General features: G+C 38.7%; 1 protein-coding gene across 1 annotated transcript; it reads right to left on the bottom strand.

Annotated features, from left to right (window-relative positions):
* Positions 1 to 8,567: 8,567 nt before the first annotated feature.
* On the bottom strand, positions 8,568 to 11,596 carry LOC111911351 (AP-1 complex subunit mu-2). The gene is made up of 10 exons (XM_023907140.2): positions 11,201 to 11,596; positions 10,514 to 10,669; positions 10,335 to 10,397; positions 10,086 to 10,262; positions 9,898 to 10,001; positions 9,650 to 9,757; positions 9,368 to 9,562; positions 9,126 to 9,267; positions 8,920 to 9,042; positions 8,568 to 8,836 (listed from the first exon to the last, which is right to left on the bottom strand). Exons 1-10 carry the CDS (start codon positions 11,327 to 11,329, stop codon positions 8,738 to 8,740), a joined length of 1,296 nt encoding a protein of 431 aa, XP_023762908.1. The 5' UTR covers positions 11,330 to 11,596; the 3' UTR covers positions 8,568 to 8,737.
* Positions 11,597 to 11,843: the final 247 nt, after the last annotated feature.

The following is an 11,843-nucleotide window of genomic DNA, read 5'->3' as shown; positions in this document are numbered from 1 at the left end:
TCTCCTGCTCTCAAAATGGATCGGATACCTGTTACTGGTCCCTGAGAATACAGGTGATTTTGAAAAGCGTCAACAATAATGTTGGTGAGTTCATAAGCATTTTTGTATGAAAATGGTTTGTGACTGTTTTGTTTTCAAAAATGGTTTTGTATACTTCCAGAAAATATGATATTTTCTATAAAAATGGATTGTAAGTCCTAAATCCAAGACTTAAAAATGTATGTATGACTTTTGTATCTTTTCCTTGTAAAATGATAATGTATGTTTCCAGAAAATCCAATATTTTCTTTAATGTGAACTGTAGTCTTAAACCCTAAGACCAGAAATGTATATGATGTTGTATTGTAAAGTAGTATGTAGTTTTATTCTTTTATAAAACTGGTGAAGTGTAAGCTTCCCGTAAACCAAGATAGTATTGTTAATCCCTATGTGAGTTATTATTATCATGCTTGATATGATTGATATGCCTGAACGATGTTCTTCAGGCGTCGGAATTGGTAGACATTTTCCACCCTAGACTTGCCGGTCTAACTGTAGCGAACAGCTGAGGTGTGAGGTCGTCAATCTTGTATAGATCTATACACAACGGTCTTGATCTCCCTCCAGGAGACTCTAATTATAATGCAGGAATTAAAGTGTACGCTAGGCAGGTACGGTGAAGAGAAAGTCTCACTAGAGCATTAACAAATTTACGCGAACTATGACTCATTTTTCTTGTAAAATAATTATACCTTTAAATAATTATATCGTTCTTCTGAAGTGATAGTGTAGTATTTGAGACTCATAAACTATACCAATTATAACGTTTTGTCAAGTCCATTTATATAATCAAATATATAAACACATGTAAGTTATCATTTCTAGATGTTTTTAAAAGATTATAACATATAAACTTACATCCAAACACATGCATAAAACATTTAATATGATAAAGACAATTTTCTAGTTTTTGACTTTTCTGTCCATGTTTTTAGAAAAATTATAGAATAATCATCGTAAGTCGAAATTTGGATCCGTAAGCTCTCAGAGCTTAAAAAATGAGTCTACTTTGTCCATAATAATTTTCCCCAACCTTAAGTGGTTCCTAACCAGGGTGAAAATGAAACGTTTCTTTTTACAGACTGGTCTGAAAATATTCTGAAATGATAGGCACTTTTGTAAAAATCACCATAAATTGTCGAAAAATCGTATGAATGCGTGCAAGTAGTCCTGTAGCACCTGGTTCGTGGTATGTGAAATTTATCTAAGTGTTTTGCATTTTTAGCCTTGGACTTGGCGAGTTGTAGGACCGACTCGCCAAGTAGAGACGGGATATGGAACACGTTTAAGTTGGCGACTCGGCGAGTCCCCGCTGTCTGATGAAACCCTAAATTCCAAGGGTTTGCACCTTATTTAAACCAACCTTATGCGCACCAACCTCGCCCCCTTCACCCTCAGAGCTCCCTTTATCATCCAACCCTTGTTCCTTGTGAGATTGAAGTGTTTTGGTGTGTTGAAGATTTTGAGAGAAAAGAAGAGTAGATCAAGAAGAGAAGAAGGAGGCCAGACATCTTGGTGTTATTTCAAGTGATTCCCTTGAGGTATAACTCAGTTTCCCTCTATTTCCATGCTTATAGTCCCTTATAGCTCCATTAAAGTCCTTCTTGAGCCATTTCCAAGCTTGGGTATGATTTAGGATTTGTAATAAGTTGATTAACCTTTAGATCTAGACATGATTGAGCTACAGGAGCTCGGATCTACTGCCTTTATGGAGCCATATTGCATGAAAGCCCTAGATCTACTCTAATAGTGCATTTTGAGCCCTAAAACCTTCATTGGTGTTTATTTACACGTAAAGTTGGAAACTTTACGTGTTAATCAAGCCCTAGAAACCCAAATCTATGTATGGCATGAGCTGGATTCAAGCAAAATCGAGTATATAGTATTTGCATGTGAAAGACTCGGCGAGTCGTTCATCGGACTCAGCGAGTCGAGTCGCGAGTCCCCGAGTTTTCCTCTTTTTGTGTTTGCGGAGTGGGATAGTGAGTCATGGGGTGTGACTCAGTGAGTCGGAAGCCAGACTCACCCATGAAGGAACTCAGCGAGTCAATGCCCTGACTCGGCGAGTTCAAGGCAATCTTCTTGCCTCAAGAACAGACTCGGCGAGTTGTTCATACAACTCAGCGAGTCTCAGCATAGCATGTTCTTCGGATGAAGATGAACTCGACGAGTTGTTCATACAACTCGGCGAGTAGGATGAAGGACTATTGGACCTTGGGTTAGAAGGAAAACTCGTCGAGTCAATGCCTAACTCGACGAGTAGAGACGGGGTTATGGTCAGACAAAGGGATAGGGACTCGCCGAGTTGGCCTCGATGAGTAGAGACGGGGTTATGGTCAGACAAAGGGATAGGGACTCGGCGAGTTGGCAGGCCAACTCGGCGAGTCGGGTCAACTGGAAGTTGACTTTGACTTTGACTCTTGGCTTGGTTAAGAGTAAATGGTCATTTTACCCTGAAGTCGATTAGCAGTATTTGACTGAGTGTTTTGTGGGGATTTTAGCCGGAGGACTTCTGGGGCAGCAGCAGCAGAAGACAGTCAGTTCCCACGCAGATCAGCAGCTACTTTGAGGTGAGTTACCTTCCAGTAGCGGTGGGTCTACGGCCACAATGTCGGCCCACCAGTAGGAGTTGTATGTTAGATGATTGTCTTTGTGATATCATCTAGGTTTGCTACTACCTGATATATTATATGCTGGCATGATATGTATGTGTGATAGTAGTAGAGATCGGTTATTAGGACCGAAGGGTACGTCAGACACCCCAGATATGTCTGACAGTATGTGATGATATGTTTATATGCTGGCATGATATGTTATATGTGATAGAGGTAGTAGGAGGGGAATAGTCCCCAAGTTCGGTCGTTAGGACCGAAGGGTAGATCGGACACCCCAGATATGTCTGATAATATGTTATGTTATGATATATGTGATAGTAGCAGTAGGGGTGAAATAGTCCCCGAGGATCGGTTGTTAGGACCGATGGGTAGTCAGCACCCCAGAATGGCTTGACATGGGTAGTCAGCACCCCAGAATGGATTGACACGGGTAGGTCGGCACCCCAAAATGGTCGCACCGAGTAGGTCGGGCACCCCAGAATTGCCCGGCAGTATGTATGATATGTGATTGTATGGTATGTGGTAAGATGGGGGAACTCACTAAGCTTCGTGCTTACAGTTTTCAGTTTTGGTTTCAGGTACCTCTTCTTCGAAGGGGAAGGAGCCGGCATGGTAGCGGCACATCACACACACGCTTTGTATTCCGCACTATGAGATCTTCTTGGGGATTTGTACTCTGACATTATTATGTTTTATAAAATGGTTTCCAGACACGCAACATCTTTTATGAAATGATATGATCAATGAATGTTTTATTTCTAATGTTTTGCAAAGTGCATGTTTTAAAAATGAAATTTTGGCTCGTATTTTTGGGACGTTACAAGTTGGTATCAGAGCCCTGGTTTGAGGGATTTGGACACGCCTTCGGGGGTGTCTGAACTCAAATCGAGGGATTAAAAGATTTTAAAGAAGAAATTTTTTTCTGAAAAGCTAAATAAAGAGTTTTAAGAAGGAATGAAGTGTGTGATGTGCGCGACCGGCCGAGCTCAAGTAAGTATTCCCCAAAGTACCCATACCAGCTTATGTTATGTTTATCAGTTTCAGTAGAACAGCATGCTAGAATAGGACTAAGGATCTAGGAGTGATGCCGTATGTGCCTGCTTTATGTGCTTCAGTGTATGAAAATTGCATGCTAGAATTGAGTAGACAGCAGTAGGATGGCCTGTTAGGGTTATGCCTGATAGTATGAGTTTAGCATTGTGTGCTAGTTCAGCTTTTCTCTATGAGGACGGATTTACTTGAGATTGTTTCCTTTTGTCTGAATGCTGCTTGCTTTGTGCTTCGTGGGACTCTGAGTGATGGGAGTTAGATAATAGATGAATACGTCACATCACATGTGATCGGGGTTGAATAATATTAGAGTGTTGGATTTGGCCCTACTGCACAGCTCTTGTCTGAGTCTAACCATGTAGAGCCGAGTCTGTGACTCGAAGGATTATCTGAGCCTCACCACATGTGATGGTATTCAGGTAATGACTAATTGGCATTACAAGGAGGCCTTTAGCAGCTGAGGACTGGGTATGGTGGAGTTAGAGATTTTCCTGGGGCAAGCCTAGGATGAGTATAGCAGTGATCAGCGGTAGTGAAAGGGACCTGGTGGAGTCAAGGCAGTCCTTGGAGAAGGTACGGATAGATATGGAAGGTAGTATGGGCCTGTACTACTGAAAGCAGAGGATCCGTACCCGAACCGAGGAAGGCCAAGATAAGACTAGGGAACTTGTAGTAGGTGTGATCCCTCCAGAGGTATCAGTATCGCTAACAATTATTATTTATGTATTTCAGAATGGTGGTACTACGCTCGAGGCTAGCAGTTGGCAGTTCAGGTGAGGGATCGGGTTCGGGATCAGGTTCCGAGCCAGTAGACTAGGGGCTATGCGAGTTCATCGCGTCAGAGATCACCAGAGGCATCCTTGAGTCGACCCCCATTATCTTCGGGTCGATCAAGGAAGGGATATTGGAGTTGATGGAGGATCGCCTCAAGGCAGCTGGCCAGTCGGGCATTCAAATTTCTTGGTTGTCACAAGGAACGGAGCAAAAATCAAACAAGCAAGTCCCCATTCTTCATATTGGCCCTCTTTTGGACCCTTGTAAGTGTCCAACACTCGATTTTTATCTTACCAAGTTATTAGATCTAGAGTTTTGTCCCATTAGCCTCTTGTTCTTGATTGTTGGGATGGTTAGACCTCATAAAGTTTGCAACTTTATAAATCTCAAGGTTAGGTTAAGGTGATCTGTTAGTGACTTGGATCTGGTGTATAATCAAGATTTGATGTCATGCATAGAGATTAGGTCGTAAATCCTCATTTTGAGCTAATATAGGTTCAAGATATGCATTAGGCATGTATATCTATAAAGCACCAACCTTTGGGATGGTTTAGGTCTTAGAATCACTTCTGGAAAGGATGAACTTCAGACTTTAAGGATTAAGTGCTTATTGGTTAAGCCATTGCACTATTAAGCTTAATGGATTGGGTTTTGGACCTTTTTGGGTAGTCCCAATGGATAAAGTTGGAAACTTTATCCTTCTAGATCATATTTTGGACTATATTTGAGCTTTGGAGCTCTTGGAATAAAAGAAAACAACTTAATGTATTAAGTTGTTGGAACTCGGGCAACCACGACGTAGTTCTAAGTCAACACGATGTGTTGGCTGGGATTTTCTCGTCTGTTTGGATGCTGGCAGAACACGGCGTGGCCAAGGGACACTACGGCGTGTTGGAGTAAACATGGACTGTTGACTTTGACTTTGTCTAAGTTCGACATAAGGGGTATTTTAGGTATTTTGAGTTGTATTTGAGGATTGGTCACTATTTGATGAATAGGTGACGGGTAGAGCTGATATTCGGAGTCGGGACCTCATTAGCTATTGTTTAGATTCTGAGGTGAGTTTCCCTCACCGTGTTTAGCGGGTCGAAGGCACCAATGCCGGCCGATGATTATTATGATATGATGGTAGATGTCTGCATGACTCTTGCATGTGTTATGTGTTGGTATGTATACCGAGCGGGGCTCAATGTCGGGCGAGGACCAATGACTGTATGCTATGCCACTGGCCTTGTGATTATCGTATGTGTTAGCATGATTATATGTTTATATATTTATTTGTGTAACAGGCGAGGCCCGATGCCAGGCGAGGTCTAATGAATTAAAAATCTTTAACCCGAGCGGGGCTCGATATCGGGCGGGGCCCGAGGCCGAGTGGGACTCGATGCCAGGCGAGGGCCCAGTATGTGATTAATATGTATGGTATGTGGTATTTTGGGGAACTCATAAAGCTTTGTGCTTACGGTTTTCAGTTTATGTTACATGTACTTCTGATTCGAAAAGGAAGAGTCTGTGATGATTGCAGAGCACACACCACCTTATTCCGCATTTGTGAATTACTCTTATATGATATGATGTAGTGACATACTTTGGTCTATTTTGGTTGTATGACAATGTTTTGATTTACCATTTTATTTAAATTAAAAATGAAATTTTTTAGTCTTATTTTTGGGACGTTACAAGTACTCACATTTTGATTGAACACAATCGTAGTTCGAGTTAAGGGGCATGAGAGTTCAAGAAGAAGATTGCAAAGCCAAGAAGCTTCAGCAACAACATTGGCTACCCCCTATACTCAGCTTCGGCACTAGACCAAGGCACGATGTGTTGAGGCTTTAAGGACCAAGATATGAGATTATAACCTAAATAAACACAAAACCCAGAGGTGGACCATCTTGTTTCAGGACACCCGACCCAATCAACATCAGAGTATGAAACCAAACAAGCGACATGAGACGGACGGATATAGAAACCATGTGTAAGAGTGTCCTTTAGATAATGCAAAATTTGTTTTAGAGCAAGGAAGTATAGTTCACGAGGATCGTGCATGAAAAGGAAAACATGTTGAACAACATAGGCAATATCTAGATGAGTGAAAGTCAAATATTGTAATGCCCTTGCAAGACTCCAATACAGGGTCAGGTCAAAAACGGGATTCCCATTAGTGGAAAACTTCAGTTTAGTGTCCGCCGAAGTGCTACAAGGATTATAGGAGATCATATCATCTCGAGAGAGGATCTCCTTGGCAAACGCGGTCTGAGAAAGGAACAGACTGTTAGCGTTGCGAATAGAAGCAATGCCGAGAAGAAAATGAGAAAGGGCCAAGGTCATTCATAGAAAACTCAAAGGTGAGACGAGATATGACTCTTGTGAAAAAAGATGAATTGGAGGCGGTGAGGATAATATCATCCACGTATAACAAAAGATATATGGTGTCCGAGCGATGATGAAAGGTAAATAGAGAATTGTCAGATCGACTACTCTTGAAACCGATGGAAGAGATGTAGAAACCAAATCTTTGGTACCAGGCACGAGGAGCCTGTTTGAGACCATATAAGGCTTTTCATACACGACAAACATAATCGGGATGTTGAGGATCAACGTAGCCAAGAGGTACTTTCGCACCATTACAAATGTCCTGAAAAATTATTCACCATAGTTTGTATTTGGAACCATCTATTGTGAGCTTGAAACTGAATTGGTTATACACATTCGTTAAGTGCATATACTAGTTGTTGAGTCATAGGGGCAGTAGTAGATGGCGAGGCAGGAGTGGTAGATATAGTACTGGTTAATCAAAGGAACATTTTAACCAAAGAAACGAGACAAATATCAAGGTACTTACCACGGATAGAGAGATTGTAGCAACGAATACCATACTACACTTGTTGATTAAAGTCGTCAAAGAGAGAGAGAGAGAGAGAGAGAGAGAGAGAGAGAGAAAGAGAGAGTAGCAGAGAGACTTTTAGTAGATTGAGATCGATGTGGAAGTAGCTTGATGCGTAAATGACAAGAACAACAACGACCACATTGAAAACGAGAGGAGGGAAGTTGTCACCGGAAAAAAAAATCATGATCAAGATGATACGTATTTCGCTGAGAGAGAGAGAGAGAGAGAGAGAGAGAGAGAGAGAATGTGTGTGTGTGTTTGTGTGTGTATGTACGTATCATGTGCCTTAATACCATATTGTTTAGTGAAAAGACCTGTTTGGGTTTCTAATATATTCCATTTCTTTATATATTACAACCGGTATATTACATTTACACAAAGGACCCCTAAAATATATGTGAATGAGAATATAAACACAACACAAATAATAAAATAAATAAACGTGCTAACAAATAGTATATTTTAATGGTATATTTTGTACTAAAAAACGACAATGATATTTTTTGAACATTTTGGAAACCGAATAACCTGATAGCTACCTACAATAGTCGGTTCAATGGTATTTTGTGTACTAAAAAAAGACAATGATTTTTTTGTACATTTTTAGAACTTTGTTACCTTTTTAAGTCATTTTCCCTAAAATAAAATATAAAATATATACACACACATTTAGGCTGTGTTTGGCGTGCCACAGCTAGCTTATAAGTCATTTTTAGGAGCTTTTTCAAAAATTTCCAAATATATCTCTTAATCAATTATAGAAACACATTCTTTTAAATGTCATTTTATGTAATTTTATATCTTTCAGCTAGTTTTACAAAACGTCATTTTTTATCAGCTAGTTTTTCGGGTATCAACTAGTTTTTTATTTAACAACTAGCTTTTCAGCAAATACGCCAAACTAACTAAACAAATTGATATGTTTATTTAAACAAGATTAAAACCGCCATACATTGTGTTTATTCCGGGTTATATTGGTTTTGGGCTGCTTTGAGTTTAGGTCCAAAGGTAAACATTGCGACCTACCAGTTTTTTTTTAGAACAAAGATACCAACAAAAAAGTTTGCTGTGGCTCTCAAATAAGTTGTATTTCATATTCACGCATCACTGTTATATATTGGAAGAGCCTTCTAACCACTTCTTCCATAATTTTATTTTTTTTCTAAAATGTTTAAGACTTAACGGGGAACAGTTAAGACTTGATGGGGGAATAAAGTAGAAATGTCTAAAATGTAATTACAGATTTGAGGTTCCAAAAAAATACACAAAAACAAGGTTGTTTTTTGTAGGTAAACAACATGATGACAAGTTACAAATTTCCTTTAATAAGTGCATGAAACAGCAACAATCAAACAAACAAACAAACAATTCACATAAGTCTTAGTTCGTATTCACCTGCCATTGTTATATATCGAACCCACGGAAGAGCTTGGTAACCACTCTTTTCAATAATCTTTAGATAACGAACCTGTAAACAACATGGTGAATCTGTTAAGTCGTTCTTTCTGTATTAAGTAAAAAACAAACAGATTAAATAAAATTTAAATTTACCTGAATTCCCGAGACCGTAAAATATGGTATCTCGAATTTGACACGGATAGGAGCTTTCCTCTCGGGGACCGCTTCTTCCGCTGTTATACTCGGAAGACTAAACTCGGCTCTCAACATATATTCCTGAAAAGATATTATATTATATTTTATTTATAGAAATAATAAAATAAAAGTGTATTATATTTAATATTTAGAGATATGATTACCTTACCACCTGGAAAAGATTTAATTTTCCAGGAGAGAGCATCGTTTTCTGGTGCATAGGAAGCAGATCCCATGGAAGTTCGAATATTAGGGTTAGTAGCATCCGATGGCACAGGCAATTCAATTTCGACATTTGTTGCAGTGCTGTAAATTATCAAACAATTTTTCCATTAAAGTAACATTCTTTCTTTAAAAAAAAAAAAAAAAAAAAAATTAAAAAAGATTACATTACATATTTACATACCTTCGCTCCTTGAATTGACTCCTAGCTTTTACCATAATTTCCATCCGGCTTCTTGAATGCCTTTCGATTTGAGCTTCCACCCATATCAAAGGCTTCACCTGAGTGCTAAGTCGATATGTCATCAGGTCAAACGCTCCATCAGGTGGCACAAATGATATTGTCCTATCATTTTCAAATCGAGCCAATCGCACACATCTACACCAAATTTGTACACACACTCAAATTTTATAAAACCATATGTAAAAAAATGTGATATAGATTTAAAAGAAAATGAAAAATTACTGGTGGAACTTAATGTCATCCAAGTCTATGGCTTTTCCCTTAGTAGTTCGTCCTTGTGCCTCCAATAATACTCTATCATTCAGTCCAAGCTTACACTCAGGCATACCACTGTAACAAGAACGAATTTTTTTTTAAACTTTTTAACAATATATAGCAAAAAAGAGAGAGAGAGAGAGAGAGAGAGAGAGAGAGAGAGAGAGAGAGAGAGAGAGAGAGAGAGAGAGAGAGAGAGAGAAATTTAGTTTGACCTCAAATAAGTTCGCATCTTCAATGCACCAACGACTTCTGATCTAACTATTTGCCCATTACTGTTCACGAGCATATTCACACTCTCCACAACATCCAAAAACACCTGAAGAGGTTAACAAATTGTTTGTTTGTAAAATGTAATATGAGTGATAGTAATCATTTAGAAAAATCCCACAACAAGACATGCCTCATTCTTTTTGTAATGTATTCCTTCACTACGCCATGAGACAGCATTTGTAACAGCCATGGGAGGTCTCTGTGAAACTTCCATCCTGTATGCATCAGTCTTGATGAACTCACTAAGGATTTTAGCTTCAGTGAATTGAGGGTAACCAAAGTCCATCATTTCATCAAGCAACTCATACTGCAAGAGATAATAAATCTTTGAGTCAACTTTTTGCTTCTAATAATGAATGTTGGATGTATATATTCATACCACTACAACAAAGTTATCTCGAAGTGATTCCTCTTCCAACTCCTCAAAGTAATGCTTAAACACCTGTTACAAATTAAAACAATAATCTGATTAATAACAACTATTAGTGATCATATATATTTCTAAAGGTACAACAAGAAGAACATTGATTCATTCAAAATTTCAAATTCAATACTTACATCAACTAAACGGTGTAGAAATAGGAGAAGACTAGCAGCATTACAGTTCTGTCTCGAAGCAATCATTAGATATATATTGCTGTGTTGTATGAACATATAAGTGACACCATTATCATAGACAACTGGACCTTGAGAATCTTGAGAATCTTGATCACCCTGAAGTTCATCAGAACATTAACATGTTATAAACATACTCATTTCACATAGCTCCATAAAAACATAACTTAACCTCGATATATGTTTGAAGGCTTAGTATTATAACAGTGCTTTTAACTAAAAATAAAAGTGCAAAAACCTTATGTAATTTAAACTCTGCAAACATACTGATCTTATAATTATTAAAATCTTCAGCTCAACTAATGAATTCCAATGCCCAAACTCACTGCTTCACTAGTTCTTACTGAATTGTTTATTAAATGAAGGCATGAAATTACAACAGAAGAAAATTGAATGGACTGGTGGATTCTTAACAGATTTATCTGTGCGCAAGAAATCAATTGGAAGCCAACTGTAACAGATTCTTATTCAAACCCACTCGATTTACCAATACCTAACTGGAAATACAAACATCTTTGCTTAATCAACCTACTTTATGAGTACATATTGTTTTACTTATCGTGTTTAGGTTTCTAACCAAGACAAACAACATAAAAAAGCTATCTGAAATAAAAACGAACAGGAAAATACCTCTTTTTCAATCAGTTTGGTGAAGAAACGTTCGGCCTGAGCTGCAGAGACGTCGCCACGGTAGTCGCGCCACACCAGAACACGGCCTTTGATGTCGAGGAGGAACAGCGCAGAGGCCGCCCCTGCCATCAATTATCCGGAGCCAGGTAGATCAGATCTGTATTGATTGATTCCGAATTAAGATCTGGTTTCTGGTCGATCGAGAGGTGAATGAACGAAATCTTCCTAGGGATCAAATAGACATTACGTATCTGCTCCAATTCGCAACAGAAAACAAAATTTCACACAGCCACTAAGAAAATTGTTGTGTATGATCGATCTGTTTACTTCTCGGCGTGTTTCAAAAAGAAAATCAAGCTTGTGATGATGATGATGACGACGACGTAGCTCAGTCAGCCAGTGGGCAGTGGGTGTCGGGTAATGCCGGTTTGATCTGTCCGTTGAATGAGCCCATTAGATACATGGACAAGCCCAATTTATGGAGTAAAAATTAAACCCGGCCCGAATACATTATCACACTTTAACAACTTTACAATAACCGAGTAACATTAACAATTCTTTGAACGTCTATAACGAATGATGAAGTCTTTCGCCAACAATTTGTTAATTATTTTTGTTATAATAAATGAATAGTTTTAATATT

The sequence above is a fragment of the Lactuca sativa genome, chromosome 4 (assembly GCF_002870075.4).
Source record: "Lactuca sativa cultivar Salinas chromosome 4, Lsat_Salinas_v11, whole genome shotgun sequence".
NCBI classification, from domain to species: Eukaryota; Viridiplantae; Streptophyta; class Magnoliopsida; order Asterales; family Asteraceae; genus Lactuca; species Lactuca sativa.
Note: the sequence above shows the minus strand (reverse complement) of the source record. Positions and strands in the feature narration are given on the sequence as shown.

Excerpts from the sequence above, each read along its gene's own strand:
- LOC111911351 (XM_023907140.2), bottom strand. The coding sequence starts at position 11,329 with ATGGCAGGGGCGGCCTCTGCGCTGTTCCTCCTCGACATCAAAGGCCGT. Across the intron at positions 9,758-9,897 it reads AAGATGCGAACTTATTTGAG|TGGTATGCCTGAGTGTAAGC; the intron begins GTCAAACTAAAT and ends TTCTTGTTACAG. Across the intron at positions 9,563-9,649 it reads GATGACATTAAGTTCCACCA|ATGTGTGCGATTGGCTCGAT; the intron begins GTAATTTTTCAT and ends AATTTGGTGTAG.